This window comes from Melanerpes formicivorus, unplaced genomic scaffold (assembly GCF_026170545.1).
Source record: "Melanerpes formicivorus ecotype bairdi unplaced genomic scaffold, bMelFor1.0.p_v2 SCAF_1, whole genome shotgun sequence".
Classification (NCBI taxonomy): domain Eukaryota; kingdom Metazoa; phylum Chordata; class Aves; order Piciformes; family Picidae; genus Melanerpes; species Melanerpes formicivorus.
In genome coordinates this window covers 40,392,872-40,406,048 of record NW_027142353.1, presented here as the reverse complement: position 1 = coordinate 40,406,048, position 13,177 = coordinate 40,392,872, and the positions used below count along the sequence as shown (strand labels likewise).

At 43.4% G+C, this 13,177-nt stretch overlaps 1 protein-coding gene across 1 annotated transcript in view; it reads left to right on the top strand.

Annotated features, from left to right (window-relative positions):
• Positions 1-13,177, top strand: part of OCA2 (OCA2 melanosomal transmembrane protein) — a 221,053-nt gene that overhangs the window by 21,089 nt on the left and 186,787 nt on the right. The window contains exon 2 of the mRNA XM_068140672.1: positions 8,764-9,050. Within this exon, the coding sequence (XP_067996773.1) occupies positions 8,785-9,050 (266 nt within the window). The 5' untranslated portion in view covers positions 8,764-8,784. The remainder of the gene's footprint in view (positions 1-8,763; positions 9,051-13,177) is intronic.

Here is a 13,177-nt window from a genome sequence, read left to right as displayed (position 1 = left end):
GGGCTTTGCACTGACTTCTTTGACAGGCAGATACTTTTTTCTTTGGTAGCTGTCCTTGTGGTGGTTTGAGCCTTAACTGGGATTTAAGAACTCAGATAGGGGGTAAGGCCGAGAATCCCTCCCCTGCTCGCCCCTACTCTTTCCTGATCAAGAGAAAAAGACAGGGAAGGAACAAATCTACCAAGAAATAATTTGGAGTCAGTTTGGAAGTAGAGATGTAAACATTTTCTTTAAAAAATACATATATACAGATATTTATGTATGTGTGTGTGTGTGTGATGGGGAAAATATGTATACAAAACCAGTCCTTTGAAGAGGCATGGATGTAGCAGGGAGGAGGAGGACCAAGCCCCACCACATGGAACCAGGAAGCCAGCAGCAACACTCTTTTGTCCCTGTGAGGCAGAAGTAAAAGAGCAAATGGCTGCAGTGTCTTCCTTTTTATAGGCTTACTGGACAGGGAGGGGGAGTGGAACAGACTAACTCAGTTTCCCAGGGGGAAAACCCAATCCAGAGGAGAGCAAGGCTCTCACAAGCCCTCCCCCTCCTGCTTACAGGATGGGCACAACCCATCACAATCCTATTTATTATCATTCTGCCTACAGTGCTCTCAGCTCCTCATGACCAAACCGATAGCTCTTCACTTAAATTCTTCCTTTAGCAAAGGCTCCTTAAAATAGGCTGTCCTGAAGGGACAAAAAGCCTCAAAAAATGCTCTGAATCAGATAATGGGGCAGGAGCCAGCAGGTCTGGATTTTCAGGAAAATCCCCATGTTGCCCAGGCTTGTCTGAACATACCTTGGAGTCCAAGTGGGCCAGGTGTGTGTGCCTTTGGCCACGTTTGGAGAAAACTCATTCTATAGGTTGAAGTGTCAGGTTTTTATCTCTTAATCTTTGTTATCGTTGGCCATCATTGTCTTGGGAAATCTACAAATACCAGCCCAAAGAGCCAGTGCCTTGCCTTGCAATTGTCCAAGCTCTGGGAGAAGTCACAAGCCATGCTTGGAATCCTAGCTGTGCTTCAGTTTACCCAGACAAGACTGCAAGACCCCTCGCTGTATAGCATTGTAAAGCCCAGGAGCAAAACAGATGTGTCTTGCTCGGCCTAGAGATGAAACCCAGGAGGACCTGACAGTCCCCGGGACAGTTTCATTTTATTGGAAGAAGCAATGAGCACTGCTGCGAAGATCCTCTCCAAATAGGCAAAGTTACAAAGCCGACAAGCCTTGCAAGCCTCAGCAGCAACCTCTTTTCTATAAAGCTTCCAGCTACAAAGCCTTTGGAGCTAAATCCTGTATGTGCCTTAGCGACAAGCTGCAGATGTCAACAGAAAGTGAAGCTGTGTTCCTGCAGCTTTCACGTGGTCGATGCCATTTTGGTTTTGTTTAAATCCCCAGGCGTGCTACAGGGTGCCACAATCAGTGAGTAATTATGAAATCTGATTTTTATAAGCATCTGTTAAAGGTCTGCTGCCCTAGAGAATTCTAGAGTTCCCCTCCCACCTTGTGGGCAATCCCTGGCTCTGTTGCCAATGTTCTTATCTTTTTTTTTTCATTACGGTTTAAATTTCTGTTTGTTTCTGAATTCTTTACTTGTTCCTGCTGGTGAGGTATCTGTTCCACACCCAAATATTTCAAACCAGTAAATAGGTTTTATTAATATTTTCCACTGAATTTTTAAAAGTTAATAAATTTATTAATATTTTTATTAATCATTCAACCTATTGAATATTAATAACCTCCTTATGATCATAACATAGGCTCCCCAAACCAACTCTTTAAATTAAACACAGAGGAAAAACAGGGGATTGGTACATAGACATTCGGGGATTGAGTGGGTTTTCTAAAACACACAGAATTGCAGAAACATTCAGGTTGAAAAGACTCTTAGGATCACCAAGTCCAGCCGATAATGTTACTCTACAAGGTTCACCCCTAAACCATATCCCCAAGCACATCCAAATGACCTTTAAACACATCCAGGGTTGGGACTCAACCACCTCCCTGGGCAGCCCATTCCAGTGCCTGACCACTCTTTCTGTGACATTTTTTTTCCCTAATGTCCAGTCTAAACCTACCCAGTCACAGCCTGAGGCCATTCCCTCTTGTTCTATCACTAATTACCCAGGAGAAGAGACCAGCACTGGTCTCTCCATGTCCTTTCAGGTAGTTGTAGACAGCAATGAGGTCTTCACTCAGCCTCCTCTTTTCCAAATTAAACAGCTCCAGCTCGCTCAGTCACTCCTCATAAGATTTTTTTCTATAGGCCCTTCAGCAGCTTTGTCACCCTCCTCTGCACTTGCTCCAGCACCTCCACATCTCTCTTGTATTGATGTGCCCTAAACTGGACACAATACTTGATGTGTGGCCTCACCAGAGCTCAGTACAAGGGGACAGTCACCTCCCTACTCCTAGTGGACACAGCATTTTTGATACAAGCCAGGATGCCATTGGCTTTCTTGGCCACCTGGGCACACTGCTTGCTCATATTCAGTTGCTTATTCATTAGCACCCCCAGGTCCCTTTCTGGCAGACAGCTGGAAAGCTACACTTCCCCAAGCCTATAGCATTGCTTGGGGTTGTTATGATCCAAATGCATGGTCTAGCATTCGGCTTTGTTGAAGCTCATCCCATTAATGTTGGCCCATCAATCCAATCTATCCAAGTCCCTCTGCAGAGCCTCCCTACCCTCATGAAGGTCAACACTCCCACCCAACTTGGTGTCATCAGCAAACTTACTGATGACACGCTCTGTGTCTTCATCAAGGTCATCATTAAAGATGTTAAACAGAAGTGGTCCCAATACTGAGCTCTGAGGAACACCACTTGTGACTGGCTGCCAGCTGGATTTAACTCCATTGACCACCACTCTTTGGGCCTGTTTGCCCAGCCAGGGCTTTATCCAGCAGAGCCTGTGCTCATCCAAGCCATGAGTGGCCAGTTTGTCCACGAGAATTCTGTATGGAATGGCGAGAAAGATAAAGAATTAATAATTATTGATGGGGATCTTTTGTATAGATTACTGCTTATGTGGGGAACTGAACCTTTGACCAGGGTAATGACTTACTGTCCAGATGATGATGGCAGTCTCTGTGTTAGTATCATCTTTAGTTGACCTGGATGAGACTCCCCAGATATTTTTCTCTGGCAATTTTTAAAAATCTGACTGGTCACACCATGGTAACCTATGCAAGCCTTGCTGCTACCAGCTATCTTAAGATACATACAAACCACTCCCTATTATAACTGTGCATGAAGGACTTCCCTATCAGACCATCCCCACCCATGCAAAACCAGTTTCTGCTGACTAATTACAGATGTTTTATCTATGTACAAATATATAAAGACCTTTTAAATCATCAAGTCCAACCACAAACCTAGCACTGCCAAGCCCACCACTGAACTGCATACATCAGCATCACATAAGGATCCTTTTTAAATGCCTCCAAGAATGATGACTCAGTCACTCCCCTGAGTAGCCTGTTCCAATGCCCTCCAATAACCCTTTCTGTGAAGGACTTTTTTCCTAATGTCCAAACTAAACCTCCCCTAGCACAACTTGAGGCCATTTCTTCTTGTCCTATCACATGTTACATTGAAGAAGAGACTGACTCTCACCTTGCTACAACCTCCTTTCATGTAGTTGTAGAAATTGATAAGATCTCTCAGCCTCCTTTTCTCCAGGTGAAACACCCACCGGGTGCTCCTTATCAGACTTGTGCTCTAGACCCTTCATTGGCTTCATTGTCCTTCTTTAGACACAGTCCAGCACCTCCATGTCCTTCTTGCAGCAAGGAGCCCAAAACTGAGGACATTCATGATGCAGGCTCACCAGTGCCAACTACAGGGGCATGATCACTTCCCAGCTCCTGCTTGGCCACCCTGTTCCCGATACCGGCCAGGATGCTGTTTGCCTTCTTGGACACCTGAGCCTACTGCTGGCGCATGTCCAGACCCCCCAGGTCTTTCTCTGCCGGGAAGCTTTTCAGCCACCCTTCCGCAGTCCTGTAGCATTTCATGCAGTTGTGACCGAGGTGCAGTGCCCGGCACGAATTAGGCGAATGCTGCCGCAGGTGCTGCCGGGAGGGACCGGCCGGCTGCCAGGCCTCCTGCGGGCATCTCACCAGCGCACCCTTTGCGCACAGCATACGCACTCGGTCTGTGCGCCACAGAGAGGGGGTAGTGGGCCTTCTTGTGGCACCCGGCTATAAAACCACACTGGTTTCAGATGGTTTGCGTTCTTTTCCTTCCTTTTTTTTTTCACCCGGGAAATCCCATTCCTGGCCAGCAGCCATGCTGCCAGCAGGGGGCAGACTGTACCTGCGAATGCTCCTGGTGCCTCCGCGGCCGGGGCCAGGGCCAGCAAGCAGAGGCTGCGGCCGTTCTGAGTCAGTACCTGAGGCTGTCGGCGGCACTAAAACTCTTTTGCTGATGTTTGATGCTGCCCCCTCGGAGCTATCCTCAAAGCGCCCCAGGGAAGGCCGAGAGCTCTGCGGCAGCTCTGTGTGCCTGGCGGTCAGGCGTGAAGCCGAACATGGGCACTGAGACGAGACTCAAGACAGACAGGCCCTTCGTCCTGTGTTTTGCTGGCAGGATGGTTTTTAACAACGTTGCCACATTGTTGTCTGAAGTGGTTTCTCGATCTGTTACCTCTACTCTGTCATTCTTGCCTCGTCGGTTCTCAGCTACTCAGCCGAGCCTGAGTTTATGTGCTCTCTTGCAATACAGTTAGATGCCATTTTTTCTTTCTGCAAGGAGGTCCCTCCTGTGCTGCTTGCTTTTGCTTCCGTGCTGATTTGCTGCCCAGAGAATTGCATTGATACAGAATCTGTGGGGCTGCACTTTAAAAAGGAAAATAACACAAAGAGTTATTCTTGTCTGCTGGCCTACAAGGGGTTTCCCACAATGTTACTTTTCTTTTGTCTTGTGGCCCACAAATGATCTCCTGTCTTTAAGCTGTTTGAATCATATCTGTACAGTAAGCTTGTCCATCAAGCAGCCCTTTCTCATCATGAACTTCCTCCATGCACCCTATCATCATGCCCAGACCTGTCACTGCTTCCCTCCACTGCTCGTCTAGTGTAGGCTTGCCCCTTACTCACTCAGACTCTCCAGACCAATTTTTCCATTCCCTTCCCCACTGAGGACTTTCTAGCCCAGGCACCATGCTGCAAGACATCTGCCCCCGTATCTCCCCTTGTCCTGGTCTGGCTACAGGGTTGTTTTGGCTTGCTTGTTCTTTCCCTTCACAAGAAGATGGGAGGGGGCAGAGCCAAAGTAGGCAGTTGAACTAGTCAGTGGGTATTTGATACCATACTGTTGTCATGCCTGCTATGATAGGGAGGGTTTGGCAGGGGCCAATGTGGGTTCTTTGAGCCAGTGACTGTGACATGACTGTGAGGCAGGGTCAGGTGGAAGGCTGGGCTTATGGATACCTAGGAAAATAATGTTTTAAATGATTATGTATTACCAGCTACACCATTTGCCTCCAGGAAAAAGAAATGAAAGTGGAGAAAAATTCTACAACTACAGAGAAATGTGATCATTTGAGAATTTATTGAATGGTAAATGCAACAACGTCTCAGAAGCCTGGCTACCATGGTAATAGTTGCCTTAGCAATGTTTTAGCTATGTGGGTAATCACTATCAAACCTGTCTCTTGTGGCAAAATGATGCTGTATTATTACTTTATTTTTTGCAAAGCTTTTGTGAATGCGCAATTGCATGGTTTATGTTTTTTAGCTAGGCATCACATTTTCTCTCAAGCTTCTTGAACTTGGCATTCTTTTATTTTTTCATAGATGTTAATTCTGAAAATAAATATTTTCATACCAAGAATTTGTACATACAAAAGCCTTGCTAATTTAGTCCTTATTCACTTCAAGATAAAATGTTCCTAGTTTTGAGGTGAGGCAGGATCAGTTTTTGAGGTTGTATTCAGGTTCCTGTGGATTTGGTGTTTCTGTAGATTTACTGCTCATATTTCCACAGCCTGAAATAGTTAAAAAATCTCTGTATTTTCCCAGCAGGCACTCAGACAAACCAAACCAAATAAGCAGGCAGATATCTCAATTATGGTCTACAAACTATCTTAATAAAAGCAGTATGTAAGCATCTAAAGTGAGATTGAAGTCAAGAGCAATTATCTTTTACATTTGGAATTGGAATTATTTGCATCTCAAAGCTATTTATTAGGAAGGAAATCAAAACTGGCTGCCTGGTAGGGCAGTAAGCTGCTAGGGATGACAAGGTGTTGGTGGGGCAGTGGTGGCCCTGTGTGGTGTGTATTGGTCCTCCCAAATCCTCCAGCCTCCACAGTGCTGGAGCATCAAGCCTAGCTTTCCAGGACTTTCAGTCAGGATTTTATCTCGGATTACCAAAAAACAATCTCTCCAGGCCATGAAGAAGCCCAACTGGCCCAAGTCAGTGACAGTGCTTTTGGTATTACACTAGCCATGCCTGTGCTTCTTATACTGGTGACAAAAGAGCTTCCTTTAGGGAAATATCTAGGCAAGAAGTATTATCCATTGAAAATTGAAGTGTCTTCAGTATTTCTTGATGTATGCCAGCCATGTCTAAAATTGGGAGCCCTGCGAAGATGATAGCTGCCACCTTCCTTCCTTCCTTCCTTCCTTCCTTCCTTCCTTCCTTCCTTCCTTCCTTCCTTCCTTCCTTCCTCCCTTCCTTCCTTCCTTCCTTCCTTCCTTCCTTCCTTCCTTCCTTCCTTCCTTCCTTCCTTCCTTCCTTCCTTCCTTCCTTCCTTCCTTCCTTCCTTCCTTCCTTCCTTCCTTCCTTCCTTCCTTCCTTCCTTCCTTCCTTCCTTCCTTCCTTCCTTCCTTCCTTCCTTCCTTTCCTTCCTTCCTTTCTTTTTATCAGCATTTTGGCCCTGCTTTGAACTCCCTTCAGTTTGTCCATGCCTATTTTTGAATTGTAGGTGTCAGGACTGCACACAGTGTTCTTGTTAGTGTGTAATGATGGGAAGAGTCAAGTTTGTCAATCTACTTGTAAGGAGAGGTGATTCGGAGAGTAGATTAGGATATGTGGACTAAGAGCACTGTAATAGGAAGAAAAAGGAACATGGGACTGGGGAAGGAAGTGGCACCTGGAGAAATTCTGATTTCAGGGGTTTTTTGTTGTTTTTTTTTCCCCTCCCTCCCAGGAGCTCATTGTTAGTTTTCTGTTATTTCTGTTTCTAGTGATTTCTCCTGCTGAGATCAAATGAGGTCACTATTCCCTGTCACTGTGCTATTTTTGCTCCACAATCCTGCAGGTCTACCTGTATGCCCTGTGATAAGATGTCTGCAGGGAGGAGCAGGTAGGGAAACAAGGCTGCTTTCCCCCTGCAAGGATGCTGGAGACCGATGACCTGTTTCCTGAGCTCTTGCTGTCCTCTGTGGTGGCTTTGGCATTTTATGCTGAAATATTCCTGTCATTAGACTCCACAGCGTGTGTTTAAGAGACACTGATCTTTAGCTTAGTCTTTGTGTCTAATTTGCACACTTTGTGGGATTCTGAAGTGTCTTTTGTAACTTTTCATGCTGAATTTTAGTGGTGAGAGCATAAAAGCTTTTTGACTATTATGCAGTAAGATTTATTATAATCACCATTAATAATTGTATAATAGAACCTCATTTTCATTGAGGTTTGATTCACATTTCATAAATGCCTCTGGCAACTGCTGAAATGTCACATTGTCATAATAATAATAATAATAATAATAATAATAATAATAATAATAATAATAATAATAATAATAATACTAAACTAGGTTGGAAGAGACCTTCAAGATCATCGCGTCCAACCCATGGCACCAAGCACCCCATCAATTCTCCTCCTCCAATGATGGTGACTCCACCACCTCCCCAGGCAGCCCATTCCAATGGGCAATCACTCTCTCTGTATAGAACTTCTTCCTAACATCCAATCTAAACCTCCCCTGGTGCAGCCTGAGACTGTGTCCTCTTGTTCTGGTACTGGCTGCCTGGGAGAAGAGACCAACCTCTGCCTGTCTACAACTTCCCTTCAGGTAGTTGTAGAGTTCAATAAGGTCACCCCTGAGTCTCCTCTTCTCCAGGCTAAGCAGCCCCAGCTCCCTCAGTCTCTCCTCATAGGGCTAGTGTTCCAAACTCCTTACCAACTTCGTTGCCCTTTTCTGGACACACTCCAGCAAGTCAACATCCTTCCTAAACTGAGGGTCCCAGAACTGGACACAGTACTCAAGGTGCAGCCTAACCAGTGCAGTTTGCTCTGCTTAATAAGGGGTCATCAGGTGCAGCACATCTTCAGTGTGGCCGAGCTTTCCAAGTGAGCCCAAGTGATGGGAGGAGAGCATTGGCTTTAATGGGGCTGATGACACTGCAGCCACCAGAAAAAAGTCATGTTGTCCTATGAAGCAGTGCTGTTGTAATTTGAGAAGTTGTTCTGCACATATGGCTCCTGTGCCTCTGATACAGAGATAATTTTGTCTTGTTTTGTGGGCTAGGCCAGTGCAAGTTGCTGGGAAATTTGTTCAAGAAAATCCTGGTAGACAATGAAAAAGTAAAAGACTTATCTCTTTAAGTATTACAGTGCTTTTTATAATGGCTAATTTTGAGTTGCAAAGATGTTAAAAATATCAGAATTATTCCTGGTGGAAATAAACCAAGATAAATATCCCAAGGTGCACAAAAAGTTTTCTGCTTGGCATTTTTAACATGTTTGTACCCAAAAGAAACATTGAGTCAATTTGATTTAGTCTTAATATACTTATTTTCACTTTCTCTAGGAGAACAGCCCCCAGGGACAGATGTATTTGGATAACAAAGATGACAGTACAATTTCTAGACAAGAGATGGAGTTGAATCAGACCTCTTTACATCAAACCAATCTATCCGCAAAAGTGGCGGCCAAACCAGTGACCAGAAGTTGCAATGAGCTGCGACTATTAAGAGAGTATCATGGCATGGTAGCAAGACTTGGAGAGCCACAGAGCCTCTGTCAAAAATCAGCAATAGAGGAGGATGGCTGCATTACTCTGGGGAAGGATTTTACTCCTGTGCCCATGCAGGGAAGGTAAGAATAAGGACCAACAGAACACTTTTTCTCCAAATCAAAATTCATGTTTATTTCCTTTCAGAGCAGGTACGCATGTTCGTTAAGTGAGTATTGTTTCTCCCACCCACACAGAGAACAGGAAGCTTAATGGGACATCAGAGCAGTCTTAATTGCCATGGATCACCGGATTTGAACTAAACTCTGTTTTAATAGCATCCACAGACTAATTTTGTTGTGTTTTCAAGATCACACATTTGGGTTTTCTTCCCTGCTAGCTGTCACAAAACACGCAGATAAAGCAGTTTTCATGTCCCACCTCTCATCTCTTTCAGAAAAATGCATCTTAAGGCCATAAACTGAATCATTATGGCTAAGATTATGAGCACTAAAATGGCACTAATAATGCAGCTGTGACAGTTGCCACACCATGTATAAACTGTACAAGGAGCATGTGCTCCTTGTGTACATTCTCCTGCACCAAGAAAGGTGATGGGCATGCTGGTTTTCCTGTTTTGACAAATACAGCAACAACAACTCTATTTATAAGAACTTAGAAATACTTTATAGACCTCAAAATACTGCAAGTGGCTTTTTAAACCTTTCATGTGATACATTCATTTTGCTAAGCCCCGTTGGAAGCAGGATGGAGCAAGCTTTGCACCCGCAGCAACGACAGTACATGGATGACAGCCAGGGTGGACTGTCATCCTATTTTGGGTATTTTTGAGGATTCATAGTGGTGACTTGACAGAGCCTAAAGCAAGAGCAGTGCTGTACCTAATCTGACCTCCTTCAGAGCACGGGCCTTGAAAGGCTGTTTGGGGTTGTCTGCATAGAACATGATGGCTTACACTGCAGTGGTGGAGTACCATCACAGTTCCCAGAAACCACTGCTGGAGACTCTTGTTGCACTGCTACAAATCAGGAAAGAAAACCCAGGGTAAATTTCCATGCAGTTTAATGTTTAAATTGGATTTTAAAAAATTAATTGAAATGAAATTAAAGTACAATTTATTTAATTATGTAATTAAAGTGAATCAGAAGTGTAATGCAGATTAGAGTCCTGGATCTTACCTGTAGTCAGATAGAATTTCCATCTAAAGAATGGAATTGTCTTTTCATTTTTTCTCTCCTTCCCTCCCTCCTCTCCATATAGTTCTCTACAGTGGTTTGTGTCAGGTGGGAGGTGCAGTTCTGGGGGTTCCCCACAGATCTGGACATGCTTATCATATCCTTGTGTTGCTGAGCAGGGCTGGAGTCTGTCTGGCGCCTGTGCAGATCAGTTAGAAGGAAATCAGCTTGTAATGGAAGAAAAGTAGGTTTGGGACATTTTGCTAAGTTCCCTGACCTGGGCAAGGGTACAGCATGATAGGTGGATGAGCTTTGCTGCACCTCTTACTTACCTAGAGTGTGTGACCTATAAACATACAAGTTTTTATGTGCATCTGAAAGCATTTCTGACAGAGTGAGAACTGGAAATCATTATAGCTGTTCTTTCCAAGCATTAAAAAAATACTGAAATTGACAGCTTGACAGCAAAAGCCATATAAATATTTCAGAAATAATTATTGGAGTATTCAAGGATTTGTTTTGTTGACTAAGAGTTTTACCAGCAGAATCAAGTCTTGTAAAAGTTTGTCAGTTCAGCATGTGGCAGGGATGAGTTAAAGTCTTGTTTTGAAAGAGCATGGTAAATGCAATGTAAGGACGGAAAGAAGGCAGGGGAAGGGAAGGACTGGGTACATCTGAAGACAGTGTTTTCCTGCATGAATACACATACATGTCTTGCTATGGGTTTGTTTACCAGTGCTATTTTCTGTTCTGTTAACTATCCTGGTACATGAACAAAAACCATGATGGTAATCTTATGGACTTCTAGTTAAACTTCTTGTTATTTTTCTGTGGGTAATATGAATTTATGTACTGGCAATATGATACTTGCTGTAAACCTATGGACCACTGTTTGGAAATCATGATCATAGGTTCCAGAGATGAAAAAGACGAAATCTCAAGGAAGCCTACCTTCCTGCGTGAAAAGTGAAAGCAGCAGCTCCAAGTTTCTTGATAACAGTGTATTTCTGTTGAGGAAACTGCAGTCACTGTGTGCAATTTAGAAATAGATGTACAATTGAAGAGCTACCTCCATGCTCCCCTAGAGACAAATGTATACGTAATCTTCTGTGTCAGTGTATTAGGACTCAGGAAAGGATCTCTTGAAATTTATCCTTGTTGACCTATACCTCTCTTGCTCCTCCAATATTGATTTTTTTTTTTTTTTTTTTTTTAAATTTATGGAGACTAATCTTATCTGTTCCTGGCATGTATTTTAACCAGTGTACATTAGGTGCAGCTAAAATACTGATGTGTTCTGTGTGACCCCTCTAGTGTAAGCAATTACCCTTAAGTCATTGGAACGAATCAAAAGAAAGCAGGTAAAACCATCGATAAACCTTTACAGACACACAGTTGTTTGATTAGTTTAATTAGAATGAGAATTAGCTTTTAATGTAAATTGTTCTTTTGCTTGTAAAGAAAGCTACTAATGATTTAAAAAAAAGAGGGGACCAAATCCTTTTTTTCTTTCTTTTTTTTTTTTTTGTTACATCAAGAGGATCACTAAATCGGCACGTCTGTGTGGTTTGTTTTAATGCATCTACTTAACTTAAATTGCTGAATTATCTTTCAGGGATAAGTTTCCCAGGTTCTCTAAATTGTTCAAGTGTACGCTGGGACAAGACTTTCCAAAGAATCTATTTAATAGCTCAAATGATTGATCTTGGTTGTTAAATTACTTTTAAGAAAGTGCTTACAAGTCAAACAAGGATTCATCTTTTACTTCACTACTGTAGGCTCCTTGGGCTCTCTGTGAGGATATCTGGGCCATCTACAGCGGTCATTCTAATGACTTTGTCTTTCCAGAGCATCCTTCTCCATTTGCCTTCTTGTGAGCAACATATTTCTTTCAGTCCTGTTTGCTGCAGGAAAGGCAGGTATGTCCCTCTGAAGCAAACTATAAATGAGCTCCAGAGGAACCCAGTGGGAATGCACCTGGCCTAGGTGTATGTTTACAATGAAGCATGGTGTAGTTTGGTCTGTTGGAAACACGGGTTTTAAAGGACTGCAAAACAGTAGTGAAGTCTGGATTTTGATATTACCCTTCTCGCATTCTCCTCAGCCTTTAAACAATGTATTGACAATGTTCTTTGTCATTACAGTTGCATGAAAGTGGCTTTTGCAGTGGATAGACATTAGTCCAAGCCACCTTCCAGAGCCCCTTACCTTGTAGGAAGATTTCACGCTGTTCTGTGGCAGCATAGGCCGTGCTCTTCTGGTTAACCCTCACATCTCCAAAAGCACCGGCTACTTTCTTGCATCATGTCTGTGCACATATCGGACAAGGCCACAAAACAGGCCATTTGATGCCTTGATCCCATGCATGGAAAAAGCCTAATCACATGGCCTTGTATCATCCAAATCTGAAATATTCCTTTGTGATACATAGAAAGGGGATGCAGTCAGATGATTTTGGTTTAGGAGTTAGTGTGCCTTGAAGGCCACCTATAGAAATGAGATGAATAGCACTTCTTGATTCCATGAAGCCAATTAATTTGTGTTGCTATTTAAAACTATGTTACTAAAAAAACCAAACAAACCCAAAATCCCTTGGCACTTGTTGGAACACAAAAGTGGTGGAAGATAGTTGAAAAAGGGAAGTAATAGAATAACTAGACCCTGTGTCACTGATTTCATATTGCCTTTTGGACCCTTTCTTTCTTCAGTGCAATTGCTGTTTATATTCCCCTTAGACGATCAGATAACAGCTTGCATAAGTGCACTCTGTACTGGATAAAAAAATGGTTGGATGGCCAGGCCCAAAGAATAGTGGTGAACGGAGTTAAATCTGGTTGGTGCCCAGTTGCTAGTGGTGCCCCCCAGTGTTTAGTACTGGGGGCTATCCTCTTTGATATTTCTATTAATGATGTGGATGAGGAGATTGAGTGCATCCTCAGTAAGTCTGCAGATAACACCAAGCTGAGTGTCTGTGTCAATCTCCGAGGCTGGTGAAGCTTTACAGCAGGATCTGGACAGGTTAGCTCAATGAGCCAAGGCTAATTGTATGAAGTTTAACAAGGCCAAATGCCAGG